The sequence below is a fragment of the Astatotilapia calliptera genome, chromosome 23 (assembly GCF_964374335.1).
Source record: "Astatotilapia calliptera chromosome 23, fAstCal68.1, whole genome shotgun sequence".
In the NCBI taxonomy this organism is placed as follows: domain Eukaryota; kingdom Metazoa; phylum Chordata; class Actinopteri; order Cichliformes; family Cichlidae; genus Astatotilapia; species Astatotilapia calliptera.
The window spans coordinates 46503608-46521775 of NC_137443.1; the positions used below are offsets into that span (position 1 = coordinate 46503608).

At 40.7% G+C, this 18168-nt stretch overlaps 2 protein-coding genes across 11 annotated transcripts; both read right to left on the minus strand.

Annotated features, from left to right (window-relative positions):
- Window positions 1-1145: 1145 nt before the first annotated feature.
- LOC145424047 (uncharacterized) lies at window positions 1146-2991 on the minus strand. 2 transcript variants are annotated; one of them, XM_080296828.1, is made up of 5 exons: window positions 2872-2991; window positions 2346-2666; window positions 1892-1961; window positions 1545-1593; window positions 1146-1460 (listed from the first exon to the last, which is right to left on the minus strand). In XM_080296828.1, exons 1-5 carry the CDS (start codon window positions 2930-2932, stop codon window positions 1395-1397), a joined length of 567 nt encoding a protein of 188 aa, XP_080152954.1. In that variant the 5' UTR covers window positions 2933-2991; the 3' UTR covers window positions 1146-1394. The 2 variants fall into 2 exon arrangements, with proteins under 2 accessions (XP_080152954.1, XP_080152953.1); XM_080296827.1 differs by having other exon boundaries at window positions 1892-2036.
- Window positions 2992-8189: 5198 nt separating this feature from the next.
- Window positions 8190-17762, minus strand: LOC145424048 (uncharacterized). Of its 9 annotated transcripts, none has more exons than XR_013905001.1 (12): window positions 15884-17762; window positions 15503-15620; window positions 15192-15225; window positions 11983-13715; window positions 11616-11896; window positions 11384-11507; window positions 11175-11229; window positions 9834-11039; window positions 9302-9622; window positions 8848-8992; window positions 8690-8747; window positions 8190-8609 (listed from the first exon to the last, which is right to left on the minus strand). XR_013905001.1 is itself a non-coding variant. In XM_080296836.1 (12 exons), exons 8-12 carry the CDS (start codon window positions 9892-9894, stop codon window positions 8505-8507), a joined length of 612 nt encoding a protein of 203 aa, XP_080152962.1. In that variant the 5' UTR covers window positions 9895-11039; window positions 11175-11229; window positions 11384-11507; window positions 11588-11896; window positions 11983-13715; window positions 15192-15225; window positions 15503-15620; window positions 15884-17311; the 3' UTR covers window positions 8190-8504. The 9 variants fall into 9 exon arrangements, 8 of the variants coding, with proteins under 8 accessions (XP_080152962.1, XP_080152961.1, XP_080152960.1 ...); XM_080296836.1 differs by having other exon boundaries at window positions 8690-8744; window positions 8848-8917; window positions 11588-11896; window positions 15884-17311; XM_080296835.1 differs by having other exon boundaries at window positions 8690-8744; window positions 11588-11896; window positions 15884-17291.
- Window positions 17763-18168: the final 406 nt, after the last annotated feature.

Genomic DNA, 18168 nt, shown 5'->3' on the forward strand with positions numbered 1-18168 from the left:
TTTTTAGCAGTGTGTATGATAGTGGTTTCTGAAGCCTTAACGTATAGACTGCAAAACTGGTTCACACAGGCCGGTCCAAGTATTGTCAGGAAACCTGAGTCATACTGAAACTCTGAGCTTATCGCTTCACCACAGCTCCCTCGGCCTCTCTCACTCCTGACCCACAAAAACCTCTGTGTCTTTAACGCATGCATACAGGCGCTACTTCAAAAGCCATATTTGCTTGTCTTTAGTAATCTCCTCCACAAAACAATATGGCCATCATGTGGCTTCAAAGCATTGTATTGTATTCTGCAATCCCCACAAGTTGCCTTAATCTTAAAATCAATAAATCATAAATATATAAATGTATTAAAAACCTGTTTGTTTGATGGTGTTGAGACATTTGGGCTTTTTAGCATCTTCAGTATATTAAAGCAATTGTAATATTTTATGCTATGTAAAAATTATTGCCACACCATCCTCTGACAAACTGAATCACTTGTAAGTCATGTAAGTTCTAATGTGGCTCAGTTTGCCATGTTAATTTGGATAAGAGCACTTGCAAGATGCCAAAATATGAATGTATTCATATTGAGTTTTAAGAGTTTAAACAAGAATAACGAATGAGCAGGTTAATGCAGTGTTTACCCTGTGACAGACTGACCACTCACCATCCTGCAACCCTGAATTATTATCATTATAAGCTTTTCTGTATTTATTTATGTAATGGCATGTATGCTATTGCTAATTGTTGAAGAGGGGAAAAAAATCCAGGGGGCCGTCAAACATTTGTGCTCAGGGGGTCTGTAGGTGATGATCTGCATGATGAAGGTAACTGAAGTGCAAATGAGTGCGTAAGGACAGGAACTTGATACAGGAAGCATGATGATGGTGATCAGTCAAAGCGACAACTCATTTACACCTGCAAAAAAAACCCAACCTCTACATGTGTCACTGGTGATTATTGTTTCACACAGTGGTTTACAGTGAAATCTCAAAGTGCGTCAAGATGACATCCGGTTTCTTAAAGTTTACATTAAACTTTAAGAAACTTTTGATTATTACTGTACTGCTACCACAGCATTGAAGGTATTTGACAAACTGAATATGTGATTGTTAAAAAGTCCAAAAGACCAATTGTTTAATTCTGTTATACAACACAGTACACTTTAAAACACTTCAGCTTTAATTTCAAAGTTTGAAACATAAAACATGAACTTTAAAACATTAAAATAACATGTACTCATACAAAACAGATAGCAAAGCAACATTGATTTGTATACAGAAGCTTCTGCTTTAATTTGTATTGGGAAATAATAATAATAACATTAATAACAATACATTACTCCTTAATGTGTATCACCCCTCTTCAGACATTTAAATAAATAGTATGCATGTTAAATTTTAACATGTTAGAGATCATAAATTAAATTCTCTCTTTGCATGAAGACTTCGTATGGCTCAATCTGTTCTGCTTGCTGCAAAAGAAAACACGAAGTCAAAGTGAAGCCAAAGTAAAGTAAAATGCACATTATGAAAAAGTTCAACGTGCAACATTTTACCGTGTACAGTTCTGTGTTTTCAAAGATGGTTATAGGGACATGTCGCCTTCTGTTGGACAAATAACATGAAAACATGGTGATTGAAACTTCTGTATTTGGCACTCAGATAAAACAAATGTTTTATACATTATGTTATATTTACTTATGTCAGACATGCATGGATTTTTTTAAAAGAGCCTTTGCATGATAAAAGCTCACGTCTCCTAAAAACTACATTTATTAAAGATTTTTAAAAAGAAAATTTCATTAGATATTATGTGAAAGAATTTTTATTAGATGATATTTAAATGGCTGTTATGCTTTACTAATGAGTCCTTCCCCCTGCCTGGGTAACAAAAATCTCTTACTTGTTGTATTTCTTGCTGTAGACCAGTCCAAGAATAACTCCAGATGTGATGATGAACACAGCTGATCCAGCTGCAGCATAGAAGAAAGTTACTTCTGCAGAACTGTTTGTGGTGGCATTGACTCCGTCTACATTATTTAAAAACTCTGAAAAGTAAAAAAGGTTCTAATCAATTATAAGGGAACATTAGGATGCTACGCATTCTTGCCTGTCATGTAATATTCATTTGTATTAAGTGTGTTGTCATATATTTAAATTCTGAACATTGTTTTATAATTGGTTTGGTCAGATTAACTGCTTCACATTTTTCGTTAAATAAAGCTTTTTGATTTCTTTGACAATTACAGCAGACGTGTCAGTGATAATTATTATCACAATGTTACCACTGCAGAAAATTAACAGAGAAATACATAAAGTGTAAATCATAAAAGTTATTAAATAAATCCACAGTTTACCTTCCACAGTTACACTGAGATGAAGCTTTATTGATCCTCCAGTCTGTACACACTCACAGGTGTAGCTCCCGCCGTCCTCTGCTGTTAAATGTGTCAGGTGGAGAAACACAGTCTGATTTTCTGTCATCAGTGTGAACCTGGAGTCACATTCATGCTCAAAGTCGTGTCCATGTCGATACATCAGACTACAGTTTTCTCCTCTGCTCCTCTCTGTTTGAATCTTACACACTATCAGCAGGATAACTTGTGTTGTTTCATTGGTGCACAGTGGAGTGACATCTGCTTCTTTACTAATGGTTTTCACACGGTGCTCCTGCACAGCTGCAGTACAAAAAAATAAAAGTACAGTTCAGTATGAATTACAGCTGCTAAGTTAGCACTTCCTGTATTAAAGTAAATAAATAAATAAAACATTTATTGGTAAAGGAAATATTCTCCCTCTAAAAACAACATATATTAACCATTCAACATCAAAACGCTCTACATAAGCGATCCTTTAGAAATAAAAGTAACTCGTGCACGATACCTTTTGTGCCTGTACAGAACGGCAGCAGAAGCAGAGCAAACCACAGTTTCCATCTACCCATACTGGTCAATACATCTAAACAACTCTTTAACTGCTGCTGGTTGTGTACACTGTACTCTACTGTACTGCAGGGTGGAAGTCAGATACACCCCTTTGCATGTTTCTGCAGCAGTCAAAGAAGGAAGTGCTTTTATGGATTCAAATGTAGCCTCACCCATTTGTGTCAAATTAAAATAACTTTAACTATCTTGTTTGAAGAAATTCAAGAAGTAAAAATGTTGAATGAAGATCAAACACTGATAAATGAAACTATTATATGTGATTGATGCGTTAACAAATAGCACTCACATCACATCTCTTACACGAAGGAAGACGTCTGTCTTAAAATAGCAGCTTAGAAGCTACGCAATGACTTTATAGCAAACAGAACAAATATGTATGAAGACATTAGTGCAAAACAGGCATAACTTGATGTTTACCAAACATTTCAAAGCAGCAATAACAAAATGTCACTCTGCCAAGAATAAAGAAAACAGCGTTTTTGAAAAATAAAATCTTCCAGGCCCTGAAATGCATATGAAAGATTCCCACTCAGACCTCATGTCAGTGTATAAATTGGTTGAGTCGGGGTTAAAAATTGCAATAGAAACTTGTCGATTAAATTTGATATAATTTAACACATCTTCAGTTTTCAATTTTACCAAAATACAGCATGACGTAAAATGCAAAAAGTTGTTTTTGATGGAGTTGACAGAGATATTAATTTATATACACTACCAGTCAACAGTTTGAACACACCTTCTCATTTATTGATTTATTGATTGAATTATACGACTGTCTACACTGTAGATTCATAGTGAAGACATCAAATATATGGAGCGAGATACATGGAATTATGTAGCAAAGAAAAAAATGATAAATAACTCTAAATATGTCTGATATTTTAGATTCGTCAAAGTGGCCGCCCTTTGCTTTGTTGACAGCGCTGCAAACCCTTGTCCTTCTTTCAATAAGCTTCATGATGTAGTCACCTGATATGGATTTCACTTCACAGGCGTGCCTGTCAGGGCTCATTTGTGGAATTTATTGCCTTCTTAATGGAGTTGGGACCATCAGTTGTGTTGTGCAGAAGTCAGGTTGGTACACAGCTCACAGTCCTATTTGACAACTGTAAGAATTCATAATATGGCAAAAATCATCAGCTAAGTAAAGAGAAGTGACAGTCCATCATTACTTTAAGAACTGAAGGTCAGGCAGTCTGGAGAGTTGCTTTGAATGTGTCTGTGATGGTTGCAGTTAAAGCCACAGATAGTGGTAATATCTACCAAACATCACAGTGCTACAACAGACTTATACATAACGCTACATTTATATTTTTCTTTCTTTAAAAATAGCAATTAATTTACAGGGTAATAAAACTGGTTTTGGTTTACAATTATTTTACTTGTACAATGACATGATACTGTATTCTAAAATAAGTGTGCACATTTTAGTTTACACTGTTATGTGTATGATTTAGTCTTTTTTTGACTGAGTGACCTCAGTAGCAGCTGCTCCCAGTAAAAGGGGCGTACAGTATATGGAGACCTGCAAATCATATCACAACTCTGGATCATGGGGGGTGGGACGTGTCATGGTGGTTTCACCTAGGTTTTTGTGTGTTGTACCCCTTTTTGTGTCTGTCTGGGCTGATCAGCCACTATTTAAATTTCACTTTTGTCTCATTTAGATAGGTCAGTTTGTTTGAGTCTGTAGTATTGGTTGTTGCCAGCTTTTGAGAAGAGTTCTGTTACTTCGACCTCTTTTGTGGGCCCCAAATGTATTTATTATTTGTATAATTTAACCAGGTTAGTTTTTTGAGTTAAATTAAAAATTAATTAATTAATTAATAAATAAACTGGACTTTAACCTGTGCCAGACTTTCCTTTACTGCTCGGTCCATCACAGTGTCTCCAAGTGCAGTAGCAAAAACCTTCAAGCACTACGATGAAACTGGTTCACATGAGGACCGGCCCAGGGAAGGAAGACCAAGAGTCCCCTCTGCTGCTGAGGATAAATTCATCTGAGTCACGAGCCTCAGAAATCGCAAGTTATCAGAACCTCAGATTAGAGCTCAGATAAATGCAGCACAGAGAGTCAGTAGCAGACACATCTCTATATCAACAGGACACTGTGTGAATCAGGCCTTTATGATCAAATAGCTGCTGATAAACTACTGCTAAGGAAAAGCAACAAGCAGAAGAGATTTGTTTGGGCCAGGAAACACAAGGACCAGATATTACTGGTAGACATCTGTGCTTTGGTCTGATGAGTCCAAATTTGAGATCTTCTGTTCTGTTCCCCATGTAATGGTCTGCAAGAGGATGTAGCGAGCTATAGCCCCGTCCCCCAGGGCATGAAGCAGGCATGCAGGAGATCCAGGCTCCAGACATCCAGAGGCCCCAGAGTGCGAGAGCCCAAGGAGGACCACCAGAGGGGCATCCGTGCCACCCTCCTGGGAAGAGCTGAGGAGAGCCCCAGATGAGGGGTCACCCAGTAGCCACGGAGCAGAAGCCAGAGGGGGCTGGACAGGCGTGCCCTCCGGCTCTGCCGGCAGCCAGCTGTGCCAGAGTGAACCGAGCCGCAGTGCTCAGAGGCCGGAGGCCCGAGGGCCCCCCGCACCCCAGAGGAGGCCTGACCGAGCAACAGGCGCCAGGCCCCGCCAGGTAGCCACCGGGTGTGAGCTGGTACATACCTGAGCGCCCAGCCCCAGACACCAAGAACCACCAATGCACCGACCCCTGAGGGCATCAGTTACCGGCAGGGAGTGTGGTGAGGGGAGATAGGCCTTGGAGGGCCTGGGAGTTCCCAGAGAGGTGAAGTCTAAGACCCGACCTGACATATAGACACAGACAAACAGGCACACACAGACACAAACATGCATTCCCACCCTCATGCACACATATACAAATACTTAACACTCACCCAACGTAGGGATAGGCATACATGGACATGTACACACAATCACACTCCCCAAACATACTCTATACCCCGGGTCCAGGTACCCTCGCCCCGAGAGGGGGAAACGGCACCCAGACCCAGGAGATGTTACCCTTCCCCCGGGGTGGAGGCAAGCAGACCGTCCCAGGCTCTGCAGCAGCAGGGAGGCCCCGCATCCCAGATCCCAATTGGCCGGCCAACACCTTCTCCCAGCCCCCCCGCCCCGATGGCCAGCAGAGAACAGAGGTGTGTGAAGACCCCAAACCTCCCTCCTCCCGCTCATGTGTAGTGTTGCTGCGTGTTGTTCTAAGGTGCATTTAAAACACGGGAGAGCATGGTGCTGCTGCCAGAGAGCAGCAGGTGTTAGCACAGCCCCTCCCGAGAACCCTCAATGTCTACATGGATTTAAAATTGAGAGGTGGGGCGCCAGAGGTGGGGTTGAATACACAGACCGTTAACGTGCCCACCCTCAAGGCCCTATATGTATGTGTTATGAGAGTGTGAGTAATGTGGATGTCTAAGTTGTGGAATAAAATTGAGGCACCGGTGGCCAGACGGGGACGGGGACGGGGGGGGAGTGCCTCCCCTGCACCCTGGTGACACACCCGCACCTAATTGTGTGGGTGTGTTGGAGCGGGAAGAGGGAGGCAGCCGGGGATGGGGAGGAAAAGAAGGGAGGGGCTAGATGCCCCTTGCTGGGGTCAGCTCCCCGCTGACCCCAATAAATGGTAAGTGGCTTGTATTTGTATGGCGCTTTAATAGTCTTTACACACCCAGTCATCCACCCATCCACACACACATTCACACACTGGTGATAGCAAGCCACAGCCACCCTGGGGCGCACTTACAGAGGCACCCCCGTCCTTCGGCACCCACCAAGGCAAGGGAGCCCAGGCCCATCCAGACCGGGGCCAACGGCAGCAGGACCGCCCAGCCCCACAGGACCCGGAGCAGCCCACCCGACCCCACCGCAGAGGAAACTGTACCCACCCTAACATTCAATCATCTCCCAGACTACACAAGACAATAGACACCCAGGTTAAGTTTACTCTCCACCTCTCCTATGTCTCTCCCCCACCTGCAGAGTCGCTTGACCTAAACCCAGTACACATGGTTTGGGGTGAGATGGACCACAGAGTGAAGGCAAAATGACCAACAAGTGCTCAGCATCTCTGGGAACTCCTTCAATACTGCTGGAAAACCATTTCCGGTGACGACCTCACGAAGCTCATCGAGAGAATTCCAAGAGTGTGCAGAGCAGTAGTCAAAGCAAAGAGTGGCTATTTTAAAGACTCTAAAATATGAAACATTTTTTGAGTTATTGAGTAAATTGACACAGTGAGCATCATATTTGATTTCTCGAGTTCATTTAACACAATCCAGTCACTGTTTCTGAGACAGAAACTACAGAAAATGTCAGGGAACTAGTCTGTTATCTCACAGGTTACTGATTACCTGACAGAAAGGCCACAGCCTATAAGACTAGGCAGCATTCAGGCTCCACAGGGGCTGTGCTGTCTCCACTCCTGCTCAGCGTGTGCACCTCACATTTTAGATGTATTACTGGTGGGCAGGTGGAGGAGTACAAAGCACTAGTGTATGATTTTGCGGTGTGGTCTCAGAGGAATCATCTGGCCTGAATGTGAAAAAGACCCATTAGTTGGTGATCGACTTCAGAAAGAAGACGATGATTACATGGCTGGCATCTATAATAGGACAGGATGTTGATTTGGTGGTGGAGTGCAAGCACCACTGACAGCAGGCTGAACTGGAAGACCAACACAGAGGCTGTAGACAAGAAGAGTATGAGCAGTCTGCTTACTAATGAATTGGAGACTTTTTAGCATATACAGTAAAACTGGATAAGCGCACTCGCTAGATGCCTAAATGTAAAGTGCCATTCATAATGATTTAACACTGCATGACCGTAATGTTATAGCCAATTGTTGAAGACGGGACAAAATGTCTGCACATTAAACTTCAGGTGGTTTGGGCCCATCAAGCGTTTGTGCTCAGGTGTCTGTAAGTTGATGGCATGTTTAAAGCTTAATCAGTGCTGAACAGTGAAAAAGAGTCATGTGTGCTTTAAGGACAGGAGCTTGACACAGGAAGACTGAAGATGGTCAAGGTGACGACTCATTAATTACTGGGGAAACACTCAGCTTGAATCAATCATAAACATCACTCTTAAACAAAACATGAATATTTGTTTAAGAGTGAAACATCAGTGTTCCCCCAGATGATGTCTGGGTGAGCCTCTTTTTAATAAAACCTTTAAAATATGCAGATTAGTAACAGAAGGTCACTAATGCTTTGCAGGTAATAGACAAACTTTGTGGTATGAAAAAGATCAACAATTTATTTTTGCTATAGACAAAACTTTCTTTGTAAAACTTTGAATGTTTGAAATATTCAACATGATCATGTAAAACATTAAAACAAAATTTACTCAAACATCTACAGGTGAGTGAAACAGGTAGCAAAGGAACAACGGCAGTAAGCCTGCCTCTGTTTTTATCCACCAGAAAACCATTCATCATGTTATACTAAAAATAAATCTCTTTAAATGCAATACCTTAACAACAACAACAACATAACAACATAATAATAATAAAACGATAACAACAATAATAACGTTCCCTAATCATGTCTCTTCAAACATTTACATAAATAGTAAGCGTGTTGATTTTAGAAGTCGTTGTAATTAAAGCCCATTCTTCGTTTGCATGAAGACACTGTGCGGCTCGGTATTCTGCTTCCTGCAAAAGAAAAGATGAAAAAATACATTTTTGAAGTAAAACGAACAGCAGAGAAAAGTTCGGCAAGTGCAACATTTTACCGTGTACAGTTTCCATGTGTTGTTTCCACGACTGATTATTAGTGCATGATGTTTTCTGCTGTCAAACAACACAATTAAAAAAGAAAAGGTGGTTATAAATTTGCTATTTCATACTATTTATACAGCCGTTAACTATTTGAGCTATAAAAAGCTCTTACTTGTTGTATTTCTCGCTGTAGACCAGTCCAAGAATAACTCCAGATGTGATGATGAACACAGCTGATCCAGCTGCAGCATAGAAGAAAGTTACTTCTGCAGAACTGTTTGTGGTGGCATTGACTCCGTCTACATTATTTAAAAACTCTGAAAAGTAAAAAAGGTTCTAATCAATTATAAGGGAACATTAGGATGCTACGCATTCTTGCCTGTCATGTAATATTAACTTGTATTAAGTGTGTTGTCATATATTTAAATTCTGAACATTGTTTTATAATTGGTTTGGTCAGATTAACTGCTTCACATTTTTCGTTAAATAAAGCGGTTTGATTTCTTTGACAATTACAGCAGACGTGTCAGTGATGATTATTATCACAATGTTACCACTGCAGAAAATTAACAGAGAAATACATAAAGTGTAAATCATAAAAGTTATTAAATAAATCCACACTTTACCTTCCACAGTTACACTGAGATGAAGCTTTTTTGATCCTCCAGTGTGTACACACTCACAGGTGTAGTTCCCGCCGTCCTCTGCTGTTAAATGTGTCAGGTGGAGAAACACAGTCTGATTTTCTGTCATCAGTGTGAACCTGGAGTCACATTCATGCTCAAAGTCGTGTCCATGTCGATACATCAGACTACAGTTTTCTCCTCTGCTCCTCTCTGTTTGAATCTTACACACTATCAGCAGGATAACTTGTGTTGTTTCATTGGTGCACAGTGGAGTGACATCTGCTTCTTTACTAATGGTTTTCACACGGTGCTCCTGCACAGCTGCAGTACAAAAAAATAAAAGTCAGTTCAGTATGAATTACAGCTGCTATGTTAGCACTTCCTGTATTAAAATAAATAATAAATAATAAATAAAACATTTATTGGTAAAGGAAATATTCTCCCTCTAAAAACAAAATATATTAACCATTCAACATCAAAAACGCTCTACATAAGCGATCCTTTAGAAATAAAAGTAACTCGTGCACGATACCTTTTCTGCCTGTACAGAACGGCAGCAGAAGCAGAGCAAACCACAGTTTCCATCTACCCATACTGGTCAATACATCTAAACAACTCTTTAACTGCTGCTGGTTGTGTACACTGTACTCTACTGTACTGCAGGGTGGATACACCCCTTTGCATGTTTCTGCAGCTACCCAAGTTCAGAGGACTGAGCTGCTGTTAAAGCAGGAAGTACTTTTATGGATTCAAATGTAGCCTCACCCATTATTGTTAGGTTAAAATTATAATTCATGAAGCAAAACATTGAAGGAATGTAAATATTACATGCGACTGATGTGTTACCAAATAACACTCACATTACATCTGTCAGCCAAATCCACTCAAACCTGCAGTCCTCTAGTGGTTCCACACTCCCACTTAACATCTAAAAGTGACACACCTTTCTCCATCTCTGGAACAGTCTTCCCTCTTTTATAAAGTTTTCCTTTTTTTAAATTCAATTTGAAGATCTACCTATTTTCAAGTGTCTTTCAGGTCACTTTAAAACCCACCCCAGCGGGGCACATCTTGATCTTTGTAAAACATTTCAAAGCAACAACAGAGGATTAATGCACACATGTCAAACCCGACACATGTACACCCTCTGGTAGTTTGTGGTGCTGTACAATCCTCTGGTCTTTGAGATGCAGCTGTGTGGATGAGGTGATTGATTTGGGATTAAAAATACTTTATTAGAAATTCTGTATTTATTAAATGTGATTTTAATCAAACAAACAGACATGAAGCAATATAATAATATAGATTTGTCTGAGATTCACAGTTGTGGAGTTGATGGTTTCACACAGAATTACATAAAATGCAAAAACAAAACAACAGAACAAAAAAGGCCTCTAAGCACATTTTCTACCCTCTGATTGACATGTTAGTCTATAGGACCCATTTTCTGTACAACAAAATATCTCTCTTTACTTTACAGATATTATAAACAGATATTATCTGCACCTTGTATACTAAGTAGATATTGAATATTTCCAACTTAGTACTTGATAGTTTCATAGATTGCATAATCAACATGTAACTCTTTTCCTTCTATTCCCTGAGTATTAATGTACATCACTGTGACATCACAGGTAGCCGGACTGGAGTTAGCATCATGCTGGGGGCGACCTGACGAGATAGTTTGGTAGACATCAGTGGTCGGGTGTTGAAGGCTCATGTAGGGGTCCACTTCATCCTAAACAACATTTCGGATTTAAACATATTTAATATTTATTATAATATTTAATTACAGTGCTGTTTGAAAATAGACACGCTGTCACATGACCCTAAACATTTTGAGAAGTGTGAAACAGAACTACGTCAAACTCACCAAAGTCTGCAGAGTTTCAGATCTGGTTAAGTTAGATGGTCCTGGTTGGTTTTCTCTGTTAGAATAAAAACATCAGAGTTTACAGGGTGAACATTAAATACCTCCAACCTGCTGATGTGGGCATCTCTTCGTGCTGCTTTCAAAGAAGCTAAAAAAATCTGACATTTTTAAATCATGAAGTGTTATTTTACAAGTTAAAAAGTTTTCACCTGGGAGGATTTCTCCTCAGGGTGACACAGCACGTTATCCCAACCACAATGATGAGCGTAGCAACAGCAGAGATGATGATGACTGTTGCCATGAACTTCATGCCAGAAAACGTGTCGTCCTCTACTGAACATTGATGCAAAATAAATAAATCAGAGACGATCAACATTATCTTGAAAAGTATAAAAAAGACCAAACAAGCTTACATTCCACTGTGATATTAAGACTTAAAACCTGAGTTTCTCTTTCATATGAGCAGTCGCAGGTGTAGTTGCCACTGTCTGCTGCTGTTAAACTGGTCAGGTGGAGAAACACAGTGTGATTCACGTCTATCAGCGTGAACCTGGAGTCACAGCCGCACTTTAGTGGCTGCTGTAGTCTGTATAGCTGGCAGCAGGTTTCCCCTGTGTGTCTCTCTGTGCTGATCCAACATTTCACTAAAACCAAAGTCAGGTTCTGACTGGTGCACACTGGAGTGATGTCTGGCCCTTTTCCAGTGGTTTTCACAAGAGTCACTGAGTGAAAAGGACAAAATTAACATTTTACCAACATCAGTACAAAAAGTAGAGCTTTCTATCGTAAACTAGGTTTAGTGCCGTACCTCTGCTGTCAGCGCACACACACAGCGGCAGAAGAACGAGCCATCCACGTCTCCATCCGTCCATAGAGCCAAGAGATTAAACTCAAGTCTACCTGCTGTTCTTTTAATACTCTGTGTTAAGGCACAGTAACCTGTACGTGACCTGATGTGACGTGGATTGAAACAGAAGTGAACCTGACTGCTTCTACTTTCCTGTTAAAATACATCAGTTCCTATAAGTCTCATATACAGTGATGTGAGTTAAAAGGCTTTCACAGCACTCTACACAGACCTGTGAAAAAATGAACACACTCTTGCTTTCTCCGTGGGACAGGTTAGCAGTCACGTACTGCTGATCAAATGCACTCTAACAAATAAAGTGTGAGCACTTATATAAAAACAGATGCTTTGACACTTTTCAGGTCGGGATCACTCAGGTTTGTGCTGATACTCTGCCACAATCCTCTCAAGAAATTCACCTCAAGTTCAGATCGTGCGAAAAATGTAAAAAACCGGTTAGCATGTTAAATATTAAAGTTCATGACAGCACAGTTAGAAAAAGACTGAACAAGGATGGCTTGTTTGGAAAGCTTGCCAGGAGAAAAGAAGATGGCAGTGCACCCGCAACTTTGGTAGCAACGTTGCAAAGCTAACCAGCACAAACACCTCACACCAACTGTCAAGCACGGTGTGGGAGGAGATGTTTTGCACTTGTTTTGCAGCCACAGGACCGTGGCACTCTGAATCGACCATGAACCCTTCTGTAGCAAAGTATTCTACAGTCAAATGTGAGGCTGTCTGTACAACAGTTAAAGCTTGGCCCTAACTGGGTCATGCAACAGGAAAATAATCCCAAGCACACCACAAATCGAGACCTAAGCTCAACTTAAATGCAGCGGTAGGACCTTAAGGCCTAAAAGAAAGTCCCCAAACATCAATGAACCTAAGCAACACTGTAAAAATATAAAAATGATTTAAACGACCGATACAGAAAACGGTTACTTAGTTATTTCAGCTAGAAGTGTTTCTACAAACTATTTGATGGGGGCGCGTAGGAGTGCAGAGGAGTCCTGAGAAACTCTCTTTTTCACAAAGGCTGATGGGTAAACTTCAACTTCTCAGTTCTCACTTTCAGGTGCATGAATGCAAAAATGTTTCATGTCGGCTCTTATTTAAGTTTCATATAAGACGTCTGTGGTCAATTTAGTTTGTGGTCGACGTTTGGTGATTTTGTTTTTTTGTAAACACGTGCATATGTGTGGGAGTAACATCTGACACTGGCCACAACAACACAACTCACACGCAGCAGTGCAAACAGTTAAAAACAGCTGCTTTTAATTGAATGAATATAAAACCCTAAAAGCAGATCCCATATCTTATTGCATTGAAATTGAGGGCCTAGAGGCACATAGCAAAAGAAATAATGATTTAATGATATAAAGCTTGCTCTGTGGTTTTCTTCCATTGTCTAGTTTAACGAAAAACTAGCTGAAGATATGAACACATCAGTAACAAAAAGAAAAAAACAGAAAAGAAATCGTTGTTTCTTAAAAAGTTATATTCTGATATATGTCAAAACTTTGATGTCTCTTTCTTTTCTCTATTTCCTGTTTCAGCTGGGCGGTCACCGTAGTGATGGCTGCATCTCTATCTGTCGCCTCCTCGCTGTTGTAAGCCTGATGTCGCACAGTCTGGTAGAACTCATCTGACTCCCGGTAAAGGCTTGTGTATGTAGCATCATAATCGATTTTACCCTGTAAAAACATCCAAATGTGTAAGGTTTGTGTGCTCATAAACAAACTTTCCATATATATTTGGCAGCCAGTGACTCACTTTAAAAAACACGAGGTCACATAATAGTTCACACTATGAGCTTATGCACTCGGGCTGTGATCAGGAGACCTGTGCTGCTGCTGCTGAGGTTCGCCCTCTCTCTGTGGGCTTTGGCCAGCTTCATTGCAAGCAGATGTTACATGAGCAATAATGGCTGCTTCCCAACTTCCTTCTGCTTCTGCCAGATTAAAGCTAGCATAAAGGTGGGATTTGGGAAGTGATTGCAAAGAGTATCATCAGCTTAAATTCAAATTGAAGACTGTCACCTTTGACCTGCATGCAGGCGTGACCCCATCTGTGTTTGCTGAGCGAGGATCTCGGTGGCCTGAGCCGCAGGGAACACAGACTGCAGCTCAACCAACAAGAGCTTGCTTTATATTTGTAATATATTAAGGTGACTATCAGATTTAACGTCTCCACATCATTTTGGTCTAAAAGTTAAGCTTGATTTAGATTAAAACGAGTGTTTAGGGTCAGTGACTTGAATGGAAAACTGAGGTTTCTTTATATTTTGGTGCTTAAACTTTTGGACAGTTGTTGTTCTATTGTAATTACCGAGTGCTCGGTCTCTGTTCATTTTGCACTTGACTGTCCATTGATTTCCTCGCTGCGTCTCTTATGAGTTTTCCTCGGCCTCTTCATGCCCTGTTAGCTGACATTACCATCCGCCTCACAGTGAAGCTTGGCTTTTGTTCTGCTCCGTACTCGCGTTTGTGTCTGACTTTAAGCCAAATCGTGACATTTCGAGCATTTTAAAGGTAAATAAAGGTTTCCACATAATTAAGCTGGAAAAAATGTTTCATGTCCTGCTACAAGTGTTGTTGCGAAACCTGAATCATACTGAAAGTCTGAGCTGTTCGCTTTACCAAAGTCCCCCTGGTCTTTCTCTCTCACTACTGACCCTGAACGGAAAGAAAAATCCCTTTGACTCTCAGTTCTCTGTCTCTAAGATGTGCATCCTTTAAGAGACATCCTTGTTTGTCTTAAGTGGGCTCCTCCAAAGCATTGTGTTCTAAACACTGGCAGCATAACTGTCAGGCAATGTTTTTGAGAGTGTCGAACATTCATGAGGTTTTATCGCTTAGTGCCAAGTGTAACTTTTTTTTTACACCATCTCTCTGAATTACAAGTGCACTGCTGCAGTGACATGTGCACATGGTGAAGTGCCAGCTGCCAACTAACTGAGAGGATTTTCAAGTGGTTTCATTTCTCAACTTATATTTTCTGACTTATACAGAATTTATGCATCTCTCCAAGTGTTTTATGTTGCATTGGATAAGAGGGCCAGCTAGATTTCTAAATGTATAGTTTGTAGGAATGCACACAATAAATTTGATTCTTTTACTGTGTTATAAGAACGCAGAACAACAGAATAAAGAACAAGAGGATTCACTTACTATTGATACAGGTGGCTCTTTCCTTGTAGGGTATCTGTGAACAAAAGTGACAGTTAGAGCCATGCTTCAGTGAAACAGATGAGGTAATCCTAAATCTATTACAGGTTCAGTTACATACAGTTTGATTGAAATTAGTGTCTAATGTTCTCTCTAATCTCTAATCTCTAAATGTTGACATGCACAATTAAATCATCTTTACAAACTAAAATTGTTTGATTACTGATTGTCCAGTTGTTTAAGTTACAGTTCTTTTCTCTGCGTGTTGTAAACACAAACTGCTTAAATTTAAAGTACAAGAAACAAATTTTCACCTGCAGCGATTTTGTCTCAGGATAAATCCGAGGACAACTCCGACTACAATGACAATTCCAGTACATATACAAATCACAGTGATAGACATCAGCTGCCTCACTGGAGAAGTGTGAGCTTCTAGAAAAAAATCACAAAAGAAAAAGTTAGAAAATGTAGAAAAACAGAGCAAAACCAGACTTTAGACATTACCTCCAGTTTTAATGTTAGGATCAGTACAAGAGCTAATGTCCCTCAATTAGTTTTCATTTTAGTCATGATTCAAAAGAATGAGTCTGTGATGCAGGTCCGATTTATTCAACAGCAGTCTGCGCACAACTCGAACAGCAGCACAGGAGGCAAACAGAAACAGGTATGAGAGAAAGAACAAAGCAAACACGCACCTTCAGCCGAGATAAGGAGATGGATAATATCTGTCCCATCGCTACGGGAACACTCACAGGTGGACTTCCCACTATCCTCTGCTGTTAAATTGATCATCTGGAGAAACACGACTCGGTTTTCTTTTACCAGCCTGAACCTGGAGTCGCACTCGTTCTCAAAGCCCCGTCCATGTTGATACTGCAGACGACAGCCTTTTGGCCTGTTCCCTTTTGTCTTTATCGTGCACACTATCCAAATGTAATCCACTCTAGACTTGGAGCAAAGTGGAGTGACATCTTTTTGTTCCCCAATGGTTCTCATGATCGTCTCTGCAATTAAAGAAGATGTAATGAAGATCTGTTTGGCCTAATTGCGCCAACCGTCTCCAAAAAAGGGGTTAAAGGCTACTTTAAGAACAATAGGTCAGTGCTATAGTCTGCTGTTATTCTACAAGACTTTAAAACTGATGGGATGTGTGTAATCATACAGTACCTTCAGTGTCAAAACTCAAAGACAGAGGCAGAAACAGAGCAAACCACAAAGCCCTCTGGTCCATAGCTGCAGCAATGTCCAAACAAATCAAGACGTTATACCCAGAAGAAAACGAAACCTGCTGAATGCAATCCTTTGACACACTAATCATCAAACCACAAGAGAAAAAGTATCAAGTAGAAGTGGAGTCAAGGTAGAAGTGCCAAGACAGGGAAGCGCAACAAGCAACTGCTTCTAATTGTCAAGTAACATTCAGCCAATGACTAAACTGGAGGGTCTTCATTTTAATCACAACATTAGTGCTAAAGCACATTGGCCACAGTGTTTATACTCCTCAGAGGCTTTCACATCAAAGGTTTTAGATATAAGGATATAATAATGTATCATAATAACCCTTTACACCTTTAAAAAATATTTTTTAAGTCTCAGATGAACGCTAACAGCCACTTTTAGCCACAGCAGAAAGCTCTGCTGGTTTGTTTTGCCAGCCTTTTACATGGGATTCTTGATGTAATCCCAAAGGGATCTGTGCTTCCTCCTGGAACTTAACTGAGGTGCTTGTCAACCAAATGTGTAACCCACACGTGACCTATTACACCGTGTCATGATCTCTTTAACAAACACTCAACGCACTCTTACTGCTTCTGATTGTCAAAGATAGCAGCGAGATGCTGCTAATCATCAACTAATCATCAGCACGTGTGAGGGCCTCTATAAAAGGGGGCTTTGCTGGTCTGGAGCATTCAGGTGTGTTTTAATACATTATGTTCTCATGAGGTCTGTGACAAAAAGTGTTACATCTCAGACGCTACAGGCCTCAAGTATCATGTTAAACGTTAAAGTTCGTGAAAGAAAAGACAGTGAGTATGGCTTGATTGGAAGTGTTTCCTTAAAACAAGCCCCTCTTTTCAAAGAGCAGAGCAGCTTGGGTTAGCTTTGCAAACTTGCATCTCAGCAAACCACAAGACATCTGGAACAAAGATCAAAGTGGAGATGTTTGGTCATAATGCACAGCACCACGTTCGGCTAAAATTAAACGAGCATATCACCACAAACACCTCATATCAACTGTCAGCACGGTGGCGGGGGGGTGATGACTTGGGCTTGTTGCAGGCACACGACCTTACCTTGGGTACATTACCTTGGGTTGACCTTGAACTCTGCTGTGTACCAAAGTATACTCGAGTCGAATGTGAGGCCACCTGTCTGACAGCTAAAGCCTCGCTCAACCTGAGTCATCTAACAGGACAATGATCCCAAGCACAACTCAGCAGCAAATCTACAACGGAAAGTAAAGAATGAGGTGTCGCAATGACCCAGTCCAAATCCAGACCTCTGATCTTGTATGAAAGCTGCATTAAAACATCCTCAGCTACAAGCAGACAGTTGAAAACTGAAACTGCGACAGAGACAGGTAAACAGACAGAAATGTAAAATTAGACACCAGACCAAACAAGCAAAGGCACAGAGCGGCTGTTGCTGTTGTCTTCAGTATAGATCTGAAAGGTTGTCACGGCGGTAAATGTGCATGTGATGATATAGTTGAATGATATGGTCAAGTAGTGAACAAATGAAACTAGGTCAAAACATCACAGTAATGCATGCTAGCTGCTATTTCATTTCTGCTTTCAGCTACTATTAATAAACAGAATCATGTACAGGATTGTGTTAATGCAACGCTACATGTATTACAGAAAGAAGCACGTTAAAGTCAACGTGGCTGTCTGGGACAGATGTTGCTCCTGAGCGAAGCATGCAGGCTTTAGATGATGAGCAAAGCACAAATAGGACGGAGACAGAAGCAGCGTTTAGG